The 25,000-nt window shown below is 39.9% G+C and overlaps 2 protein-coding genes and 1 pseudogene across 2 annotated transcripts in view; 2 read left to right on the top strand and 1 right to left on the bottom strand.

The window, feature by feature from the left end:
- The window catches only part of LOC140924857 (dynein axonemal heavy chain 7-like), a 16,928-nt gene extending 11,718 nt beyond the window's left edge, over window positions 1-5,210 (top strand). Inside the window, exons 3-4 of the mRNA XM_073374860.1 lie at window positions 4,144-4,307; window positions 4,659-5,210. Of these exons, the coding sequence (XP_073230961.1) occupies window positions 4,144-4,307; window positions 4,659-4,680 (186 nt within the window). The 3' untranslated portion in view covers window positions 4,681-5,210. The remainder of the gene's footprint in view (window positions 1-4,143; window positions 4,308-4,658) is intronic.
- Window positions 1-25,000, top strand: part of LOC140924799 (uncharacterized) — a 67,573-nt gene that overhangs the window by 24,651 nt on the left and 17,922 nt on the right. The gene's annotated exons all lie outside the window — the stretch shown is intronic.
- On the bottom strand, window positions 623-3,958 carry LOC140924946 (uncharacterized; annotated as a pseudogene).

Below are 25,000 nucleotides of genomic sequence, written 5' to 3' on the forward strand. Positions count from 1 at the left end.
CGAGTCAGAGCTGCGCTTTTAGCCCTGGAGTCAAAATCGAAAGCGCTAAACGAGGTAAACCAGCACGCCAGTTTTAAATGCAGGGTAACCTAATTTCAAAGATACAGTATTTGTTCTAGGATAATAGCAAGGGGGGTGTTTGCTTGCGGGCCACTAGACTGTTCACTGTCCCTTATCTTTCCGTAAAATCGTCCAAATGTGCGGGCCTTCTTGGGTCCGCTGCCCCAAGAGTAGATTTCATAGTCATCCCCAGGCTAAACCCGGTACATTTTAAAACCAAGATGGCCACCTGTTAGAGAATGTGCTTGATACCGACGATTTACGGAAAAATAGAGGACTGTGAACAGTCTAGCGGACCTCCTGCCAGCAAGCACACTCCACCCCTATCCCCAGGCCCACCCTGAGTCGGGGAGCTTGATTAGACCTGAAAACAGGTACTCGTCGGTTTAATACCATGGGCTACCAGAAATATGAAATATATTAAAAATAATAAAAAATGCAAACTTAAACGACAAGCATAAAACAAAACAAAGAGAAAGCTCATAGCGACAACCAATTGTTTTATAAATGCTAACCTGAATGGACAGGAGCCTGTTCGTGGAAAACTAAAAAGTTGCTGTTGTTAATGAACTGGGCACTTATGCATGCATGATTCTTGATATTGTAGCTTGTCAACGAAAACTGCGATAAATATAATAGAATACTCTATTGATAAGATAATTTCCTGCCTTTCAATTTTAGTCAGACTAGCAAAAAGTGTTTTCACGGCGTAACGATTCCAGATATAGGAATGCGTGACAGGAGCCATCATGTGATATCAGTTTTGTGTACACAGCGAAGACGACTCGATCGGATCAAGCGCTGTAAACAGGTACACCTGTAGTATTAATGCGTTCGGCTTAAAGGCTTTCCTTTCCTGCATGATGTTCTATTGTGTCAAAAGTCACAAAAAGTTTAAAATACTTGATACATTTGATGAATTATTGTGTTATTCGGGCTTTGCATTAAGAACTTCCATCGTGTATTGTAAACAGTCATAACGGAAAATAGGCATATTTCGTCGATCGGCTGTGCTGATAAATCGTTAAAATCACAACATATTTTTATGTTTCTATGTTTTTGGACATTCCCTTTGTTGGTCTGAAAAGACATTTTGTTTAGAAGATGTGGGGATTTTGCACAGTGCTACGATGAAAATATGCATTTTTGAGTCATTTCCTGCGTACGGCAAAGTGGGTGTAAATCAAAAAATATTTAGTAGACACGAGTTGTTTTTGAAGGACCAAAATTGTGTCCTTTACATCATTTAAGGACCAATTTAATCCTAGGAAGTGAAAAAAGTCGTTGAAAGTGCAAAACTTTGAAGTGGTGAACTCGGCAATATGCGCTATTTTTACTCTTTGTCACTGCAAAATTTTGGCCTTCGAGTGCTGAAGTGATTTTCCTCCCGAAAAATTTTATTTTGAAATATTTTCAAAAACTAATGCGGTTTCAATTACTTTTGGACTAAGATATATTCATGGGCAAAGTTTAAAGGAAATTGATTTTCCGACCCGAAACGCAGTGGACCGGTTTTAGGGAGACTCCCTCTTAATTTCTTCGAGGACCTGGGCAAATCGTTAATATACAACAGAAACAGCAGTGGACCTAGTGTGGAACCTTGATGTATGCCGCATTTGATAGTTTTCAGGCTAGATTCTGTTTTACCAACTTTGACATGTTGCTTACGATTAGTTATATAGCTTGAAAACCATGCTTGGGGGAGTCCTTGGATCCCATACTTATGTAATTTTTCTAAGAGAATATGGTGGTTAGTTGTATCAAAGGCCCTGGAAAAGTCTAAAAAGATACCACATGTTATTTTTTGATCATCAACTGCTGACTTTAATTTTTCCACAGTTTCTAGAATGGCATATTCAGTGGAATATCCCTTTCGAAAGCCAAATTGGAAGTTAAAAAGTAGACATTCTTTTTCCAGATAGGACACAAGTTGGTCATATACTAGTCTTTCCTGTACTTTACTAAAGGGAGAAATAACTGCTATTGGCCTGTAATTTCCTAACTCAGATAGACTACCACTTTTAAATATTGGGGTTACTTTTGATATCTTAAAGATTTCAGGAAACTCCCCTGATAATATTGATTCATTATATATTTCAGTAAAGGGTGCAGAGAGCTGTTGAGTTTCAAGTTTAATGAGCTTGTTAGGAACAATAAGGGATGCTTTGTTTCCTTTTAGCCCAGCAAATAATGTAATTACTTGCGTTTGGGTTACTGGAGCAGGTTAAAAACTGTTTGATGGCGTAGATTCTATAATTATATTGCAAAGGGTCTGTATGATCAGTTTTGATTTCCTTTGCTAAAGTTGGCCCAATGTTTACAAAGGAGTTATTGAATCATTTGGCAATGTCCTTTTCTTCTGTAAAAGTCCTGTTGTTGTAAGTGATTCTCGTGGGGAAAGTTTGACCTTTGGTTTTCCTTTTAACAAGAGTACCAATAAGTTTCCGAATTTGCTTAAGGTTGTCTTTGTACTTTATAAATTGCATGTTATAATATTCTGTGTTACTTTTATTCTTAAGATGTGAAAGAATAGCTGCATAATGTTTATAAGAAATGTGTACGGTACATTTTCTGTTTCCTTTTTACCGATTTTAGGATACGCTTAGTGAGCCATGGCTTATTAAGTTGCCTTTGCTTGCTTTGGCTAGCCAGCTTGATAGGCGCATGTTTGTCTACAATTTTATTCAGGGTATTGATTGCCTCCTGTACCTTTTCATTTAGATTCTTTTCTGGGTTGAGGATTTCGTGCCAATCAATCAGTTTTATATCATCCAAGTATAGATCTTTATTAAATTTAGTAGTCTCGAAAATATTTTTTGTTACTATTATTCCGTGTAGGGTGGGTTCTGACAAAGCAGAAAATCGGAAGATGATCTGTTATATCAACTGTCAGGATTCCTGCTGTGAAATTTTGTAAACAATTTGTATATATATGGTCAATGAGTGTTGCTGTGTGATCAGTAAGCCTCGTAGGTTTAGTAATGATCGGCAAGATGTTATTGGTATAAAGCTTATCTAAAAACTCTTCAGTTTCTTCATATCTCCAAAGGTGTAAATTTCGTTTCTATTGGGATTAATTGTTTTGATTATATCATTAAGTTGGTTGTGAAACTGTTCTAAATTACAAGTGTGATGCTTGTAGATACAACCTATTATGATCTTCTTTTTACCTTAACCAGCATCAATTTCTGCCCAGCAGGATTCAACTAGCTCTACGTCAAATTTAATGTCAGGCCTAGGTACTGCTTAAAGGGCCTGTTTACATGGAGGTGGGGGACCCCAGGTAGGTGAGGTAACATCTGGCAGGTCACCCCACCTGTCATGTAAACGTGATCAAATTAAAATGAGAGATTATGTGGACAGGCGGGTTACCCCACCTAACTGGGTTACCTCACCTACCTGGGGTCCCCCACCTCCATGTAAACAGGCCCTAAGATTATTAGCTATATATAAAGCAGCTCCACCTGCGTTTGTTGGCGAGTCCGTGTGAAAAAAAATTCTAGCCTTTGATATTTACATTAGAAAGAGACTTCTCACCTAATTTAGTTTCTGTAATTCCAAGTATATCCAGCTTGGAGTCAAGGGAGCATAATAGTTCTTCTAATAAATTTAGGTTTTTAGATAAACTTCTAATATTGCAGTGAAGAATTGAAAAAGATTTTGCATCTGAATTTACTAGCATTTTATTAAAGCTACGGACTGAATAATATTCTGAACAGGGGGTATTTAACATTAAATCTGGGTCGCACTCGTCCAATTTATTTGGATTTGGGAGGAGATCGTAAAGGTCAAGATCATGACGCCTATCCGGCCAGCTGCCAACCATAGCATGAAATTCTCTATCAGTTAAATCATAAAATGGTAAACAACTACTTACGTTTTCCTGGTAATCGGCCATTTTTGCTTCCGTAATAATATAAGTTTATAAAAGTCATTAAACTGATAGCTAATTAATTGAGCTTGTCAAGAAACTCTTCGAATTCCCCATGGGTTACGAAACATTTCGTAGTGGAGCTCTCCGTTTTCTTGCGCAAGCGAGACTAATGATTTCTCTTGTTTTAAGGAAGTATTTTCTCTTTTCAGCAACAAACTGCAGAATGGGTGAAAGCTTTCCGTGACACCAACATCCCCTGTTCGAATGACTTCTCGGTGACCGGAGACTTTGGGAGACCCTGTGAAGATAAGGGACTGGAACAAGCTGGGCTACCAACTGACAGTTTCTCTATTCAGAATGGCATCATTATCAGGTAATTATTAAAACCTGAATCATTGGATAATGCAATTCAAGAGCTCTGATTGGCTTAGCCATTATGGTATATGAGCCATTATACCATGCTCTTCAAAAATGGTAACCGTACGCGTTTGCTGAAAATTAAAAACAAACTGATAATCGGTTGTTTTTACAAATAAAGTCGGGAAGAATTCTCGATATTTTGTGGGCGTTTTTAATAAAGCAATTATTCCACTCGCGCTTATTTGGATATGAAATGATTACAGCCAACGCGCACTCGTGGAATAATTGTTAATTAGAGGTGTCCGGTCAGAGCGAATCACCTTCATGTAGGTAATGTGCGCTGGTGCATGTTTTTGCGTTACAGGACGCCCAGTTTGCCCCTCTGAGCAACCTCACGAGAGAATGCAACTACAGAGGCCGTGTAACGTGATGGACGAACCCTGCTGACAATCTAGGATACGTTCTACTGCGCGGCCATCATAGACAATAAAGACTACAAGTTTTCGCCAAGCGGCAGCTACTTTGCTCCTAAAGAAGGCGACTACGCATCGTACATCGAGTACGGACGCAGCCTTCCGCTCATTGCGCATCCTGAGGTATTTGGAATGCACGCCAAATGCAGACATCAGTAAGAGCCAACAGGAAACCCAACAGTTGTTCAACAGTATCCTTTTGACGCAGTCTCGAACTTCCGCCAAAGGTAGAAAATCCGACGACGAGATACTCTTTGGGGTGGCTGAGGATATTTTACACAAGAACTTTGACACGGAAGCGGCACTGCAGAAATACCCCACCACCTATACGCAGAGTGTGAACACGGTATTGGTGCAGGAAATGGTCAGGTTTAACAGGCTAACGAGAAGTCGTGCGATCTTCGCTTATCAACATACCGAAAGCTGTTAAGGTGAGTGAACGTTCAGATAAATTGAATAGCTATTTTTATAGAGTTCTTGTTTGAAGTTTTGACTAAACGTGGAGTAGAATCTTTATTTCTTTACAGTCTCTAAGGCAGACCGTAGCCATTGCGACGGGAAGTGTCTGCGCGCCTTATAGAGAGTCAGAGAAAATGACTGAAAATGACTTACTGTAGGTGTCCAATGCATAGAGGGTCAAATAAGACAGAGACTAACTCTTGATGTCTGTTTAAAGAGAGTTGACTGTGTTACTGGACCCTCTCGAACTTGTCGCTGACTGAAAGCAGTAAATACAGTTTCCCCTAAGGTGGAAATAGTACGTCAGGCAACCTCCGTTATTTCAAATCATGTTGCGTTCATAGACTGTTCATCTGTGTGCGATATTGGGTGATATGTTGCACATTACACTTGTCTACCCGAGAAATCTACCCGAGACATGTTACCGTTTCCTCTTACCCCTCGCTGCCGGGTATATATTTTGCTCCTTTTTCTACGGGGTAGGCGCACTTACAGGAAGTAGTTTTCGCTGCGTGTTTAGGAATGGGACTCACTAAGACGGTTTACCCGACCTTTTATATGATCCCAGGGCCTGGTTGGTATGCCCTCTGAACTAGAGGAGGTGGCGGGCGGCATTCTTAAAGGCAAAGTACCTGGTCTGTAGATGAAGAAGTCCTACCCATCTCTTAAACCACTCGGCAGTTACGTCAACGATCTGATTGCTCGCCTCAAGTTTCTTCAAGAGTGGTATGACGACGGAGTGCCTCCCATTTTCTGGGTATCTGGGTTTTTCTTCACTCAGGCCTTCTTAACGGGATCAAAGCAGAACTACGCCAGAAAATACACCATTCCTATTGATCTCCTGACGTTTGTCTTCGTGGTTCTTGGCGACAATAATTACGAAATTCCACCCGAGGACGGTGTCTTTGTTAACGGCTTGTTCATGGAAGGCTGTCGATGGGATCGAGAAAAGAGAGTGATTGCAGAGTCGCACCCGAAAGCTTTGTATGAAGCATGCCTGTTTTGTGGCCCAAACTTTGCAAGAAGGAAGAGATTGTTGACCGGCCGCGTTATGTCGCCTCCGTTTACAAAACAAGCGAGAGGTGAGGTACGCTCTCTACCACAGGCCACTCCACTAACTTTGTGATGGACATGCGCCTGCCATCTGATCAGCCACAGTCCCATTGAATCATGCGTGGTGTGGCTTTTCTTTACCAGTTGGATGATTAAGGAAGTGTTACATGCAGTTTTAACGTGTACACAAGAAGTGCGATATGCAGAATTAACGTACAACTTGTATATAGTCCTCATTCAGTTTATGGCGGTAAAGTTTATATCCTAAATTTAGAACCGACTGATATTGTCTGCTTTATTCAAGCTTGAGTAGCAACAAGTATGGTCTGTACCCTGTAAATACGCTCTTACATACTCAGTATTGACAAATGGTAAATATACTGAGCGGTTGTAGTTAGGAATGGATTTAACAGTACTCCGGGGCGTGTTTTATTTTTGACCAAGTTGTTAACTTTCCGCCCTCCTTTTACCGCAAGATTTTTTTTCAACTTTTTGGTCTGAAGGGATATTCATCACATGACATCTGCAAAAACTCTTTCACTACTATACTACAATGATTATTACATTCGTTATCATATTCAAGATCCTCGCGGCATTCAGAGTCATTGTCAAAGAGGCTCTTCAAGGGTTTCATCCCTCAAATTCGGAAGAGACACGAAGGTTATTTTACCAACGCCAGTTTGTTTGCTCATCCTTTACACGGTGATTGCCGGAACCAACGAGATATACGTAACAATCATAGGCGACCTTCCTGTTCTCCTGACGCCAGTTTAAACCGAGAGGCCTGGGTGTCCGGAGTACGAAGCTGGATGAAATGTTCAAAGTGAAATAGAAAATAGTTTGTCTCTTTAACTTATCGTTGATTCTAACCTCGTTAGTGTAGTGATCTTACTCTACCCCTCAATGCCCTGCAAGTTTAAGATCGTGGATCGTTTCCAGCGCCTGCACAAACCACACTTTGCCCTCGCAAAGGTATGCAACTTTCTGGTCAACCTCGTCCCCAGGGTTCTCTCCTACCCGTCCCTGGGAACTAGGTTGTCCTCAGTCCGTCAAGTCAAGTTGTTAAGTCAGTGAAAAAACTTAGATGTGAAATGAGCTATCTATATTATCATTAAAAAAATCATTTTTATAATGAAGACTGTTTCTGCACTTGGTCTCGTTTTGAAAGTGAGGGTTTTCTGTTTTTTGGAAGTTGTTAAAGACCTGTTGACAGCCTGAGTATCAGGCGTTTCTGGAGGAAAAAGGGGAAAAGAAAAGCGAAAATCTCCTGTCTCGTAGCCCCTTAGAAAAGCCTGACACTCAGACTAGCCTATTGAAGGACCAGTGTATAAGTGTCATATTTCGCAATTATTATTTTAAATAATAGAACGGCAGTTTAACCCGTCCAGGGCCCCCGCAGGGGGAGGGGCTGGAGGATCCCCCCCCCCTTTTTGAAAAATGAATAAATAAAATTAACTACAGTGGAACCTCGATATAACGAAGGGTCAAGGGAGTGGCAAAATATGTTCGTTATAACGAGGTTTGTTAACTTATATGGAAAATTAAAAACTGCTCTGTGGGCCCTGCCGTCTAATCTTTGTTCAAATAACCAGCCCTAAAGTTTTAATGTCTATACTTTTAACTCGTACCCAGATCGCACTCTGTCTTTGCAAGGATCCGCCTTTCACAAAGATGGTCAGGGGGTGCGTGAACGCGTTCACCGATCAAGGAGCGCTTGTTGCGTGTTATTCATGTTTGCGTACTACGAAAGCGCCTGTTGGAACGTCTAAGGAAGACTGAAACAACCACAAGGGCGTTTAAAGAAAGTTTTCAATTTGTTTCAAATTAGCCTTTTTCCATTTATATAATAGTCAAATTTACCTAATTCAGCACGAAACAAGTCGGTAATTCGCGTGTTTAATGTTAAAGAAGGCTTTACTCCATCCATGTGTGTCCATGTGATCTGTTCGACGTTACATATTGTCTCTTAACTGTGCCTGTTAATGCAACCCGTTAGGCTGTCGGAGATAATAAGCGAATTGACTAAATTGAAGCACGAATTGTTGCTCTAGGATCCACTGCTGTGAGTCTTAGACATGTGTCATTTAAAAGTTATTATTGGAGCCTTTTTAGAGGGCTACCCATATCCCTATTGACGGAGAAAGCCATGACTCTGTCGGTGTTTTACCATTATAATGCTTGGACAGTACAAGTCGATCCCATCGCAGCTAAGTGTCAGCAGTCCAAGCCAATTCTCCTCCGATCCAGACTTTGTGAATATCAGTGACATCGCGGACATAGTGTTTTTGTTTCTTGGAATTCAGGACAAGTCAGGGATTTTTTTCAATTTCGGTTTTGTCACACTAGTTAAGAGGTACGGGAGCCTAGTTGAGGTTTGACGTTTGGTTTACGCTGCTTTCCGTCGTCTTTTCACCAGAAACATAACGAGAACATAAATTGAGAGTGCAGGAAAAGTCCTTAACGCACTGAACGCTACAGACTTTGAGGAAGGTATTTTCATTCAGCCAGCTTTTGTCTATAGCTTGCTTTACTTTCACTGATTGAATGCGAGCTGCAGTGATGTTATTACAGTCCCTCTATTTTTCTTGCTTCCTCCCAAACCGCCCGCTCCCCCCTAAGTAGTTTTGACACTCATGCAAGTTGGCAGCCCGTAACGCAAAGCGCTCGATGTCGACGATCTTACGGCAAAATAGGGGACTGTGAACAGTCTAATGTAAAGTTCGACGTTTGAACCGCGGGCCTCAGAGATACGGATTTCTTGGTAAGCTCCTGGTAGTGTAGCATACATATTACGTTACAAACATAAATCATTTCCGTTTTTTTTTATAAAGTTTGTATTGGAGTATGTTAGTCCTTTCCACTTTCTTGGAAAGCAAAACAGTTCCAAATGTCGTTCCTTCTGCAGGGTTAATATTGGTGTGGTATGGCGTGATTCTGTGAGTGTTGAGAGTTCTAGGTCAGGGCTGTCAGGGCACAGGGAACCCGAACCAGCGCCGTAGCTAGTATGAGGCCAACCGAGGCACTCGCCTCGGTAAAATTTTGACGAATTTCGCCGATCATTTTTATTTTACATAAGCGATCATCGGATATTTTTAACGCATCATGATATTACAAAGAATTCAGCAATTCAGTCAATATACTATGAAAAACCCGAACCCCCCTAGCAACTCCCGCCTGCCTCGGTTGGCCGTTTGGTCTGGCTACGGCACTGCGAACGCTGTATTAGCTAATAGAATAATAAACAATTATTGGATGAGGTTTTTGTGATATCCGGAATAATCAAGGTTTTGTCCAAATGCTAATAATTTCCCTCGCCTGAAGGCTCGGGAAATTATTAGGATTTGGACAAGACGCGCGTGAAATTATTCCCTAATTTCACTCGTCACCATTTGATTACACATACTTATTAGCTAATAAAATAATAAGATGTATTTACCTGTGTTCCTGTGTCTTTATGATTCGTTTTAGAAGGGATTTGATCTCCCCCACCCCCCTCCTTTTTCCCTATCCCCTACCCGTTTCGACGCCTGCTACGCAGGCTACTCGGATGGGGTTGGAGTCGTGTCAATTGATGGAATTCGCTGCTGGTCTGCTACCTTGGAATCTACGAATTGTTTGACAGCCAGATTGAATAGGTGCCTCGGGTACTTAAGCTTTAAGAATACAGTCTCAAGCCGATCGCATTCTTGTGAGAAGTACGACCAGTCGGAAGATATGCGGTAAGCTCGATCTAACATGGTGGTAATTAGACTGCGCTTGTACCGATTATCCACGTGGCTCTGGTAGTGGAGTAAAAGGCCCGTATTAGTTGGTTTTACGTAGACCTTGGTCTTGATTCTGGGAGCTAAGTTTAACAGTTCAACACCGATGAAAGGAAGCGAGGCATTCCGTTCAACCTCCATAGTAAACTTTGCTGATGGGTGACATATTACAGGGGCACCCAACGACAATTTTCGGAAAATTATCTGTTCGGAAGACGATTTGAGATCTAGAATTTTCGGATCATTTTCTGTAAAATTACTTGCTTGCCTACCTCTCCTCTCTGATTTTCGAACATCAAAAAAGTGGTATAATTGCCCATTTTTAACGGATTTTTACCCTAAAAAGGTCACCTAGAATTTTCGGGAGCCTTTTTTCTGGCTGAAATTTTCGAAAAGGTAAATTTTGATTCCTATAATTTTCGGATCATATACTTTCAGCTAGGAAATCCGAACAGATGAAAAATTTTAAGGGGATAAAAATAAGCCTTTATCTAACCGTTTAAATACTAAAGTACGTTCAACAATGCTCTGTTTATGTGGTTTTGAACTATATTCTCGTTGGGTGCCCCTGATATTATACACTTAATGTAATGTCAGCTCCCGAGGGAAACAGTTAGTTTTGTTTTCCCGAGAGTCCTGATGCTTCCCGAGACAAAGTCAAGGGAAACATCTGGACTCGAGAGAAAACAAAACAAACTGGTTTCCCAGTTTGTTATATTTCTAGACTTTCACTTCAACAGCACAAAAGTATAACCGAAGTGAACCAAAACAGTCGACTCGGTACTTATAACAACAAAATTTAATTCTCAAAAGCACTGAATGAATGATTTACAAAGTACTTTCCTTATATTATCTGCATCTTTTTCCTCCAGTACCTGCCGATTTCCTTCTGAGAATTTCTAGGATAACTTTAAAAATCGTTGCTTTTTAATTTTAAATTAGCTTGAGGTTTCGTGTTTGTGTTGCTATATTTCATTCACGAAAAAGATAACTGGCAGTGTTTTCCCCCCCTTCTGTCACGCCACTTTCCGCCATGTTTTGTTCACGTGCTGTAATATATCCCGGCCCGAGCGGGGTACATTGTATCACGATCGGGATATATTTGAGTTTAGTCAAGGCCACGTGACCAAGAATCAACCAATGGTATTCCTTGTTTAGTTGAGTGAAAGTCTAGTAATATAACAAAGGGCTTTATTCTTTACTGCAGGGACAGTCCCAGAGTTTTCAATTTTCACTTTCCTTTTGGTACTTCTTCTTCTCGATCTGGTGAGACAGATTTCTTGGTGAGTACTTTGATCTAGCCATTTACATTTCCTAGTTTAAGATTCGAATATTCAGTTTCAGTTCTTGAGATACCAACGAGGAAATTATAGAGAGAGTTGTTTGTTTCCGGTCTTTCGTTCTTCTCGGAAAGCGAAACAATTTCTTGTTGATGATCGGTGGTAGGGCAAATTAAGATTTCTTTCGTTGTGATTTCTAAATACTGGCAGACTCTACATCAACAAAAGATTTTGAGAACTTGATTGCAAGGACAATGGTTACTTTAAAGCATTGCAAAGCATTACCCACTTAAAAGGCCAGTGTCCCGATTAAGCGCTCGCGCGAGCGTCATCTCGTTTTTTCTTCAAAAGACAATAGAACTGTCATATTGATTCCAAAAGATTTCTTTCCGGACCGCACCGCCGACGGAGTTTTGTTGTTTACATTCTCAAGTAATATTTTAGACTTTCGAAGAAGTCTTTCGTCTTATTTAAAATTTGGCTAGCGGCACGAAGACTCATGGCGATTTTATCGCTAGCAGGGCCGCCTCGCGACCCGAAAATCTCGTTCCGCTTGCTTTAAAAACAGCTTTTCTAAAGTGAAACTCGCGTCAGAGGTCAATTGTTCCAAGTGCAGTCATATTTACCTGATTTGCTCGCGTTCTAGCCTCAAACGTTTGAAAGATATAAATAAAAATGCAATCTCAACAGGCCTACTCTGGGACCCTAACTCGCCGCGAGATTGTGCGAGCTAATACGAGTTTAGGCGAGTTAAGGCGAGATAAGGGGCGCGATCCATTCAACCAAAGTTTCCGGAAATTTCGGTCCAAAACTCAATGGATCGGTTCGGTCCAACCGGAAAAGTTTCGAAAAAACAGGTCCACCTTTTGAGGTGGTCCTCTTTTCCCGGTTTGGACCGGTCTGAATGTTGGTTGAATGGATCGCGCCCAAGGAAAAATTGAGCTCGCCTATCAGTTGCGAGTTTGTGCGAGTTAAGGCGAGTTAAGGGAAAATGATCCATCTTATGTTGAGGTTATAAGGCTTAAAACTTATAATATGCTTTAGTAACATACATATAAAGATGCCTTGGAATCTTTGTATGTCTTATATATATAGTAGGCTCCATGTTGTCCAATTACGAAAAAATTAAACCAAAAATTTCAGATGAGCTCCAAAGTTGAATGAAGCCAAATCTTGTTTAAATTTATTAACTGAAATATTTTCCTAATGGGACAAGCTTAAGTATGGATATGCTAGTGATATGGAGTCCTGTTCTTTATTAATTATATAGCATTTAGACTCCAAACTAGACCATTTGGTGGCTGTATCATAATAATAATCATTGTCATCATCATCATATATTATTTATTAAAGCTATATAATTATTTGGCAGAGTAATAAATTACCAGTAGTGAGGAAAAAAAAATGAAAACAAAACAATCATGAATTGATAAAAAAAAATGTAGCTGTAGTATAAGCACAGGTAGGATATTTTACTTTATTTTATTACTGGGCTGCCTGTGCGCCCAGTCATAAAATGGGCTTTCGGTCGTCTGCGGCGAAAAACGGCCTCCCGGGGGAGGGAAGACACGAGGGTCTGGTACCGAGAAACGATGTTCTCACAAATGGTTTCATATGAGTTTCTCTTGCACGGAGCCTTGCACGGATACTTTTTGTACCTCGTCTGCGCTCCCCCTGAAAAACCCACAAAGCGTTGCGAACCTGAAGAAGGCTATTTGCGTTGTTCGAAGCGATTCGATCATGGGAGTCACTCTATAATTTTTGTATTGTCCGAGTTTAAGTCAGTTAGATGATGTTGGCGCTGGGAAACTCAGAGAAATGCTCGCGCTGCATTCAAACCGACACGCTGTTCACGGTAGGTTCACACTAAAAGATGACTGTGAGCGTCAGGATTGGAACGCCGGGGCCGCTTCGTGAACTCAAAGAGAGAATTATCGATCGATGTAGTACATGAGCAATTAAGAAGCACAATTTATGAGCAAGGTATTTCACCAGTTGACGACACTATGGCTGAAGACTTGATTGTAAGCCTTCGTAGTCAGTGAAGCGAACAACTTAGTTGCCGATGAATGGCACTACGCACGTCCATAAGCGAGGGACGTGACAACTTTGCCATGTTAGAAGACTGGCTTTTCCTTTAAATATTTCCTTCTATTTAATGCAACACACGCCACTTTGGAGGTCTAAATTTCGGATACTGAGGATAAAGAAGACACGGACAAAAATAGGGACTCTGAGAATTTCGCACACAAGTTTAAAGCTTCACCGGGACATCCCATCCGGGAGCTTCACAGAGAGCGACTTACGGAAAATAGGAGCTATTACTGACAAGGTTTGGTGACTGAGTAGAGCATACAAGTGTAGCCCACGTCGAGGTTTCAGGGGGTTTGCTTTTGTTTGTATTTGTATCTTGCTAAGCTTTTATCATTAAATTTGTACATGATCTTGTGATCACAATTCTGTGTTTTCCCCCATTTAGCAAGCACGCTATATTGATGTCAGCATTAGCGAGTTTCACAAACATGCCTTTGAAAGTTTTCAGCTCTCGTGATGTTTCTTGATATTTCTTTTACCATTTAATGAAGATGTTAACTGAAGTCACCGCAAAATGGAAACTTAAAAAAGCGTATAATCCATTTATCTCGAAACATAACACACATGACTTATACGACCTTTATTTTCGTAAAGGTGTTTTGAATACGAACGAACACAGTCAATGTGAGGGGCAAAAACTATGGCGGGTGGATGATGTCAAAATTAGTACTACCAAATTGAATGGCGTTTTACCAAAATGAATGGATCACGCCTAAATTGAATGGCCAATCAAACTGAATGGTTCATCGTAAATTAAATGGCATATTACCAAATTAAATGGCAATTTACCAAAATGAATTGATTACTTTCAAATTGAATTGTTCATTTCAATTGCAAGGTGAGTTACAAAATGAATGGATCACGGTCAAATTGAATGGCTTACCAAACTGAACAGGGCTCATCGTTAATTGAATGGCATATGACCAAAGTGAATGGCAATTTACCAAAACGAATTGATAACTTTCAAATTGAATAGTTCATTTCAATTGCGAGGCAAGTTACAAAATGAATGGATCACGGTCAAATTGAATGGCTCATTGCAAACTGAATGGCTCCCGCCGCGAATGGAATCCTGGACCACGTTCAAGGAGCCTGGGATTGAGTAAGGTCGACAGATCCAGGCTTCCGCGGACGAAACGGGCTGATCATCATGGCGGACGAGTTGTTTGTACAACTCAGAAACGTATTGTTCGATGTGTCGAGGCAACTTTAGTCAGACTTGTCGGATGAATTGCTTGAATCTACAGTATCTCGGCTGCAACAAGGGTTTGTATTGGTTCCTGCAAAAACAAGTAAGTGACGGCTGATTTGTTGCAGCCGAGATACTGTAGATTCAAGCAATTCATCCGACAAGTCTAACTAAAGTTGCCTCGACACATCGAACAATACGTTTCTGAGTTGTACAAACAACTCGTCCGCCATGATGATCAGCCCGTTTCGTCCGCGGAAGCCTGGATCTGTCGACCTTACTCAATCCCAGGCTCCTTGAACGTGGTCCAGGATTCCATTCGCGGCGGGAGCCATTCAGTTTGCAATGAGCCATTCAATTTGACCGTGATCCATTCATTTTGTAACTTGCCTCGCAATTGAAATGAACTATTCAATTTGAAAGTTATCAATTCGTTTTGGTAAATTGCCATTCACTTTGGTCATATGCCATTCAATTAACGATGAGCCCTGTTCAGTTTGGTAAGCCATTCAATTTGACCGTGATCCATTCATTTTGTAACTCACCTTACAATTGAAATGAACAATTCAATTTGAAAGTAATCAATTCATTTTGGTAAATTGCCATTTAATTTGGTAATATGCCATTTAATTTACGATGAACCATTCAGTTTGATTGGCCATTCAATTTAGGCGTGATCCATTCATTTTGGTAAAACGCCATTCAATTTGGTAGTACTAATTTTGACATCATCCACCCGCCATAAAAAACAGCATTAACATAAATGAACCATAGGGTTTTAACTAATATAAGGGTCAATTATTGTGCATTGAGATGAATCGCTTGAAAAGAGAGACTTCGCTTGAAGATGTGATCAGAAGTAAACAAAGGCATAATAGTGCGTCACGTTCAGTCTTTTTAACATCCAAGGAGTCACTGTGAATAGTGTTTCCATATTGTTTAGCTGGCACAAAAACTTCGGACGAGTTATAAAGCGGCATAGTTATCTTCCATGAAGAAAAGTTCGTCTTGGGTGAGACAAACAGAACTGGAGCGAATTTTTAACTCGCATCGGTATCACGTAAAAAATATGTTATCGATCCTTTCATCTATTTACATTGTTTGAAGTGCGTGCTGGTGAACGCAACATGCGAGCGAGAAATCTTTAAACTTTTTTAGGTCTCAAAACGCAAAGGATTTTATTCCTTTAAGTTAGAGAAAAATACCATGAGGAAAATCTTAAAACTGAATATTTTTCTTCTTGTGGAAAAAATAGTGCGTTTTCTTGTACACTGTGGACCGCAAATTAGGATCGCACTTTTCACAAACATGCGAATTCTGAAGTTCAGAAGCCAACCGACGATTGCGTTTTTCGCTGCTGTCAATCATCTTAACGGACCTCTTAATTAGGAAACAAAACTTTACTTCACGGGTTCAAAAGGTCATGGTTTGTGATTTGTGGATTTCGATCCGTTTTGTGTGTTTCTCTGTTTCAAGGTTCGTTGCTTGTGATCGTAATTATGATTGACGGCAGCGATAACCACAATTGTGAAGGTGGCTTTTGAACTTTAGAGTTCGCATGTTTGTGAAAAGCGCAGTAAAGTCTCCGTGCAGTCAGTGAGGCCCCTGGATCAGGCGGGATCAATGGGCAGTTAACTGTCTGTTTTAGTATACTTCTGGTTTTCATACAATACAATATTTCTGTCTAGTGTAAATCAGCTCATTATACTCGTAGAACGACAACAATTTTTGGAATTTCCAGTTACGTCAAATTAGTTCACGTTATACTGTCACGCTATATTTTGGGGCACAGAGGGATTAAGGGAGGGGTACGTGGAAATAATGCAGATTGTTTCCTGCTTAGAATTAATGGCTAACTTGTCTATTTTTATTCATAATGGCGGAATTTAACAGTTATTATACAGCCCCCACTTAAAAATGGTACTCTTTTTTTTTGGTTACGAAAGTCTTTCAAAAAGGTACAATGTTCTGAATGAGTTTATGTTTCAGTCTCACATGAGGTTCTAACGCATGCAATGGTTGCCGACAAGGTTTTATGGTAGCCTGAGTGTGTATAGCCGCCCCCTCCCCTCAGAAAAAATAGCCCCTTGGCAGCCTAGTTAAAAATCGCCTTTCGGCGATTCTTGTTTATGTTTTAAATCAATAACACTATGTTTTAATAGGCAGGTGAGCATAATAGGTATCACATGACATGTCATCAATTGTTATCATTAACTCTAGAATTGAAAAAAAAAAAGTTTTTGCAGTCTGTGTCAATGTTCTTCAAAGAACTAGTATAAAAATCCGGGGAAGCTGACGAATTACAACTCAGCTGAGGAAATTTTTATGCCAGAATCAATTTTACTGAAGAGAAATGAAATTTCTTTCTCCTTGAAAATTACGACTTATCTTTAAGTCTTCCATTTGATCCATTTTCTCCACTTCACTGATGGTTTCCCTTGGAGTCCAGCTCAATTGTTTGTTTTCACTGCCAGAAATGATTGCCTTTTCGTTTCCTCGGATAATGTATTCTAATTTCTTGCAAATGAAGGCTGATGCCTTTTCGCAAAGACAGCAGTTCCCATATTTTAGAAACTCCCTCCTTAAAGTTGGACAATCCTGTGAGAGACACCTTGATTTCTACAAAAGAAAGGAGGATCAAGCTAACTTGATAGTAAACTCTTGATCATTCTTAGCCTAGGAAAACAGCAAAAAATAAATGACCATATTTTCTGTTCAGGCTTACTTATTTTTTACAAAATGTCAGAAAGTGTTCATAGTTGTGCAGAGGACTATACCTTATTTAACTTGATTAACAAGAAAACACTCTTTACTATCGGCTTTGTCCTCCAAACTCTTAAGATGAATCTTTCCTGCTTCGCATTTTTACAAAATGATCAGCGGCTCAGGAGTTTTGTGCGTGTTTTCATGTCACGTACGCCACATTGAAGCTTCCAACCTAAAACTTGCCGGTGGACTGGGATCAACAAGGCTTTTACAGAGTTAACGTTGCAAGGGTAAAAGGCTTTAGCTTGGCTTACCTGCATGTGATACATTTTGAAACTTCTCGATTTAACATCAAAAGTTTTGCACGAGTTCTTCTCCTTTTCTTCAGAAGTTTTCCCGTCCATCTTGAAAATTACCCAGAATGCATGAGCGAGAGGGCCCTGGGAAGACACGAGTTACCAGTATCTTCTAGGTAATTTCAAAGATGGCGAACGAAGTTGGCGTATCAATGTAAAATATTGGACCTTTAGCAATCCTTTATTCAGTTAAGGGCTAAATGTAACAAGTCTTCTGAATCATGCCTGGGTTATGGTTGCCAGTCTGACTACAATGTAGGCCATACAGGATGTCACGTTGAACCAATGTACAGATCTTCTAGTACGAGGTAAATGTTTATAAGAATTATTTATAAGAATTATTTATAAGAAATATGGACTGCAATCAGTATGTGGACTATTTAAAGGATTCTCGATTCTGGCTACATCCTAGCCTTTCATTGATGATTGTCAGCTGGAATCCTCATTAAGCTTCATCAGATTATAAGATGATATGTATGCTACTACTCTTCATATGCCATAAACAACTTCATGCATTATATTTGCAAAGTAATTAAACTTTCCATTACAAGTAAACTTTTTTTGTAAACCATTAACCAGCTTAACACTAAAAATTTGATATTCTGGTATTATGTTTTTGTATTTCACTCTAGATTCGAGATTTCTTATTTTAAGCCAAAAATTAGAAACAAATCATAGGAGAATATTTTTTTCTTCAATTCAGAGATTCAAAGCAATCTTGAATTTAGAGTGTTTCTTTGTCTTGCGTAGAAGTGTAAGACTAAAACTTAAACTATTTTATGAAAACTTTTTCGTGGATTCACTGTTTGTGCTTTTAGTTAATGTCACTTACTTTGTGGACCAAAACACAAACAGTGAATGTGGGATTTGTTAGACCCTGTGACCCCATGCCTCTGGAATTTCTGCCATGGTTAGCATTGAAGCCTTTTCGTTAGGCAACGAGTTAGTGCATGTTCAGGCTGTTCCTGGTAGTTCCATTGACAGTCCAGTTGTGACTCCAAGGCATGAAAATGTTAAGTAAGAAAAACCTCATTGAATCTTTAGTGGTGAAATACCCTTACCACAGAGGCTATTGGAAGTTCCAGAAGGATGGGATTGGTCAATTACATATTTTTTTAAAGACAAAAACCCTGTTTTCCTTAAAAATCACTATCTTTTAAACTTTTGAAATTTGTATTCTTTGGCGTCTTCCCTTTATGGAGTAATTGTGAAATTACACTGAGAGTAGGATGAGATATTAAAATTGGTATCCACTTGGCAGTGGCGAGATTGGGCGAGTTTGTGCGAGATAATGCGAGTTTAGGCGAGTTAAGGCGAGATAAGGAAATTTGAACATAATCTCAAGTTGCGAGTTAGGGCGAGTGAAGGCGAGTTAAGGTCCCAGAGCAGGCCTCTCAACACTATGAATCATCGCAAAGGTTAGTCAAAAATTATATTATGAATTCGTTGCACTAGTTTTTCTTACGGGGGGGGGGGGGGGTACTTTAGGAATTTCTTGGTGGGGATGTGCTGCTGAGACCCTGGAACCCTTAACCTATACCAGAGCTAGTTCAGCTGAATTTTGCTACCCTATACTAGAGTAAACTCCCCAAATTCCCCCTATCCTAGAGTAGCTGTTTTCCAGAAACTACTGAGGTCACTAGCACAGTAGTCTAGCCAAAACAAAACCTTATACGACTTATACCACAATCCTTACTCTAGATAAAATCTTCAGCCAACTGATCAGTGTCCTGAAAAATGATGGCCTATTCTAGACCCAAACGCTCTGATTTATATACCCTATCCTAGAGTAAACTGCTTGAAAACCATACCCTTCACGGCGGCACATACCAATATAGCCCATATATGGCATATGGCAGTACCCCCACCGGGGGGGGGGGGGGGTTCTAAACATGTAGTATTCTAGAAAAAAGTAATAGGCAAAAAGTATCAGTCTGGACCAACAGCTCTGCTTTCGGCCTGTCATGTCATGTCAGGGAAGCAAATTGTCACGCAAGCAAGCAGACCAATTTACCCCCATTTCATATGGGTTCTTGTTTCACAAGATCTCCTCAGTCACATCAATGTCTCAATGGTTTCTTTCTTACAGTCTTTATTGTTGTTGTTTCATTTCTGCCTATTCCTTTCACAATTATCTGAGCTTGTATGGAAGCTGGCAGAAGAAATAAGCCTTCAATCGGCATCAAAGCGATTCCCATCTTTTGGTCCTCCGGCTAACGGTAATAAAAGTAACAGCAAAAAATCCCGATTTCGTCCAAATCGAAACTTAACGGGAACAATATATCATTGATCTGTAATCCTGAGAAGTCTTAGTGTAGTTCTGAACTCGGCCAAGCGCGATGCAAACGGATCTTTCAAGGTTCTCCTACTCTCCTCGCATCTTTTGATTCCGAAAATCAAAGTTTGGGGCATGTGCAGTAACAGGATACTGTCCTTTTTAGTTTGACGTCTCTTATTACGCGGGATGACGTAGTCAGCCAGCGTCTAAAATTCGGTAGCGCATTGCTTTCGTTTTCTTGGGAGTCAAAAATTGCCTTGTTTTTTTAACTTTCCCGTATCCCGTGCCCGTCCCGAAAAATTGTGTGGATTTTTATTGGCCGCAACGTCGAAGCACGTGCAAGTCAGCTGGATTGCACAAGCCGAAAAAAGATACTGTGTCAGCAAAGGAGGGAAAAGTAAGCTCACTGTGTAGAGGAGGACGAAGACTCAAGGCCGTGCTCTTATTACGGCGCAAGACTTGGCCTCGGGCGACAGAAACCGGAAACCGCGTTAGAAAAGTCTCTGGCACCCAGGGTAAAGCTCCACGGGATCTAAGTCAATCTTATTAAAGCGAATTTTCTTTTCAACCTAAATCAAAATGATCAGTAAAAAGAATAGTGTCCTTATTTTTGACCCAAAAAATTTTAGAAAAAATACATAAACAGACCAGAATCTTACTTTTCCATTGGAAAAACATTATTTAAAAAAAATATTCGGCGGCTCCTGGCGTTGCCCATGTTTCTCATATATTGCGAAAACTTACTTTCATCTATTATCCATGCTTTCATATGACAACTTGCGGGGTTTTTGTTTTCGCACGCTCAGGAGGTCAAAGGATGTGATTTTTCATGAAGAAAATATTCACAAAATAAATTTCTGCTTGACTTGTTTAGGAAATAATTTGCTTAATTTTTAATAATTAACTATCAGCTCAAATTTGAGCGACCAACTTGGAGGCCCGGCACCCCAGCTAAAATGTTTGGAAAGCCGAAGGGCTCCCTGAAAATTTTATTTAATTGGGCGACCATCTAGATCTTTTAGGCCTGGGCACCCCAACTAAAATGCTTGGGAGCCCGAATCCCTGAAATTTTCCCTAAAGCACAGCCTTGCAGCCCTGTAGTTATTGGAAGTATAATGCATTACATGCTATTGTTGAATGTGGAAGTGCATTTTTTGGACAACATCAGAAAAGGGAACGCAAATTCTAGCGAACTACCGATACTCTTAACATATATGGTGGTACTGTTAATGTACGTTTTGTTTTGAGTAGCAAAGGAACCCTTGTGTGTAACTCAACTTTTAGTCTCTCCTGCACACATTTTTGGTTGATACACTACTCAACTTTCTATTCGCCATTCAACATACCGGTAATTCTTGTTTACACCCCCCTGACACCAACACATCCCGCGTTAACGCCTTCGGGCGTATTCTTGTATAACCTTGTTTGGGTTTACGGTTTCATAGCGATATTTTGAACTTAAAGTGTCGGAAGATACAAAAACCGTTATTTACTGATTCTCACTGATAGTTGTGAATCTTTTAAGTTCATCCATTTTACAGGCATTCTCGACCCCAGTGCTTACGAGTTCGTGAATGCGCGCGTAAGCTCTGGGAAACTCTGCGCCGGAGTAGCCAAAATCTGGCTATTTGGGCCTCACAGCGCATGCTCTTTGATCCAACCAAAAAAATTGCTTCTTTTATATCTACTCCATCGCGAAAGTCTTGTGCTGCTTCGGTATTAGAACTGAAGAAATTCAGTTAACGGCCTTGAAGAATTTCAAGGATCCAAGGCTCTTGTGGTAGCTGCTGAGAAAATACCGTTAAACGTTCCCAATCACAGATTTGAGACTTGAAGTTCGCATATGCTTGACAGTTGATTAAATATTTCTGTGGTCTTCTTCACGAGGCGGTATAAAGTGAAACCCGAATGGCTTGTTAAGATAAACGTATCGAAATTCCAATAAAACTTTCCAAAATATGAATTTAGCGTCCTTTTATTTATGTTTGTTCATGAACTTTAACACTTAAAAATGTGATATCGTGAGAAAAGAAGACAGCTATAAATATCTAGTCGCATTGTACACGCATCACTTCAGGGAACGATTTACTTTTTCTTTTTTTTTTTCTTGCAAGTTTCTTTTGGGGCTATTTAGGTCGACAAGAAGCTCAAGTTTTCATTCATACTCGGCTACTTCGAGTGAATACGATAACGTGGAAGTCTGAAGAAAAATTAGTAATGTGTCATGCTTGTTAAATTATAACTGGCAAAGATGTCGGTGTATTTTCATTTTATTTTTTCACATTCAAATCTTTTTCTGGTTCAATTTTCGATATGTAGCTAAGCTATTTCATTTGAAAGTTGGAAAATCCTGGCTAATTAGTTGTGCAAATAGTGTTTTGGAATCGCTGAAATAAAGAATCGGCCAGTCGTGTTTACTTCAACATTTCTAAGGAAAAACCAGCTCACACGCCAGACACGCCACACGTTCATTTTATTGTTTTTTGCTGAAACCAATCAGAGACAATCTTGCTCCAGGGTTCCCCAGAGCCCTTGATCTCTCTCCTCTAAATGCGCAGAAGAGCTCTGGGTCGAGATTGTTTTACAGGTTGAGCAACATAAAGTGACGGTTTTTTTCCTACTTTTTAATTTTATTCATGCAACGTCTTGTCGGTTATACAGTTGGTTGATACTCTCTGTTCAAAAAATGATCTAGTTTGATCTCTTGTATCTCTCTTTTCCTGGCAGTTTAGGATACATTGTATGTCAGCATTATGAATCGCTATTCGTGTTACCTATATTTGGTATACTATTTAATATGCAAGCAAGATGGTTTTGTCTTTCTTGCACTCGCCGAGATCTTATAAGTTCCGCTTCGTTTGTTAAGCGGTAGCATGTGACATAATTTGTCTTTAGTTTCAGTTATATTTATATTCTATGTAGCTTTTCTTTACCGTGGCAGCATGCGAGTCTTTAATTTTCCCTGTTAGCAGTGTCAGCGAAGTAGCTCGACATTCATATTCAACAAGGGACTGCTTTATTTTACTGATCTTTCAGAGCAAAACAGCCTGGGGTGGGTTGCTAGCACGTCAGGCGTGACAAACTTCACTCGCCGGAAGTAAGTACTCTGGCTTGTCTTCGACTAGTTCCGGAAAGGGATATATTTTTTCCTCACCCAAAAAGGTAAGAACTACGTAATCGCTTGAAGAAGAGCTTATCCTTTTTAGTTTCCTTAAGGGGGCGTACGGGCCGGGGAGGGGGGGGGGGGGGTACGAGGGGGGCTGCAGCCCCAAAATTTTTTGCCAGTTTTTCAACACGTTTTCATGTTTTTTTATTATTATTATTATTATTATTATTATTATTATTATTATTATTATTATTATTATTATTATTATTATTATTATTATTATAATATTACAACCATTAACATCACAACTGAGGGTCGCAAGCATCTAGGAGCGGCGCTTGGTTCCAGAGATTTGTTTGAAGAGTATGTTGACGAAAAAGTTGAGGAATGGGCACAGGCGGCCCAGACGTAGTATGTGTCACTGAATGAATATATTAATATTCACATGGACAAATTAATGCGATGAGTCGTCGAAACTCCCATGGACTAAAATAGTCTAAAAGTCAAAATATAACAAAACAAAGCTTAGATACCTTCAACTGAACGTATCCTTGTCTTTCCTGGCCGGTTTAAGTGGCATTTTGTTGAGTTTTGCAATTGTAGGTACTATCCATTAAAGAAGAATTAAAGGCTGGCTACAAAACAAACAGACCATCTCCACGCGCCTTCACTCGAAGCGCTATAAATTCGAGAATAATCGACGAATCCGCTCCAAATAACCATCGGCTAATCTGCAGGTAACGTGTGCTCCTGCTTCTGGCTCGCTTGCTCCACAAAATCCATCGCAACTGCACAATAATTGCTCGCTCATCAACAACCACTGTTGACCTTTACGCTTCGATATGACCGCAAACGAGCAGGTTTAATACGCGACGTGAATATTCAAGCTTAGCGACCGCGTTCGCGCAACAATGCAGCACTTGCTATGGAGGGATGGTATTATTGCTTCTAGGTCAATCAATTGGGAAAATACTATTGAAGCTCTTGTAATTTTTAAAAAGATCCAATTTGCCCTAGGAGCACCGAACAGATACGAATCTCATAGCAGAGCTAAAAAAATGAGCGGCAGTGGAAAAAGTGAACAAGAACATGTACCACATTTTCTCCATAAAAAGTGAAAACCAGGAAGTTTTCTGGACGTTTCACGTTGCAGTCATGCAAATCAACGGCAAGGAAATGTACAAGAAAGTGTGCTGCAATTAGACCTATTGTTGTCTTTCACAGTTCTGGTCAAGGGCATCCAACTTTTAATTTTTCACATTTCACTCACCGGGTTAGGCTATTTTTCGTAGAGAGTAAAATGGAATCCTAAAATTTTCGGATTAAAAAATGTGATGAAAGAAGGTATCTGAAAAATTATCTCCTTCGTAATACGTTAAATTGCATCTAAAATTTTCGGGAAAATAATTCTGAATTCCTCGTAATTTCGAAAAGACTCAAGTTCCTCTAGAATGGCCGAACACTGAGATGCAAATTTTATAGCGCCACTTAGAATGCATTTCTATAGAGCTAAAAGTACTTTATGAATAGCTACAAAAGTGTTTTCAATTGACAGTATTTGAGGAAACAGTCGTTGCCTTCTCCTTTTAGCATTACACGATATATTTTATATTTAGTATGAGCAAACTATAAATCATTAGCTTCGCTTTTAGCCCTCCTGACTAAATTTATGTAAGCGCTGTTTAGAATGCATTTTTCGATCAAAAGTACTCTGGACAGCCTTAAATGTATTTTCAATGCATTTAGGGGAAAATCATCGTTGGGTGCCCCAGAGTTTTGAGAATAATAATAATAATAATAAAAAAAGATATCGCGCACATAAACTTTACTTTACGATATCTTCAGCTGTATCTTCTATTCAGCTGCATAGCAGGGGCCAGATTTTGCCTTTTTCCTGGACGGAAAATTCTTGTCCTCCTTCACCAGTTTGGACAACATATTATGGAGTAAG

Source organism: Porites lutea, chromosome 14 (assembly GCF_958299795.1).
Source record: "Porites lutea chromosome 14, jaPorLute2.1, whole genome shotgun sequence".
Taxonomy (NCBI): domain Eukaryota; kingdom Metazoa; phylum Cnidaria; class Anthozoa; order Scleractinia; family Poritidae; genus Porites; species Porites lutea.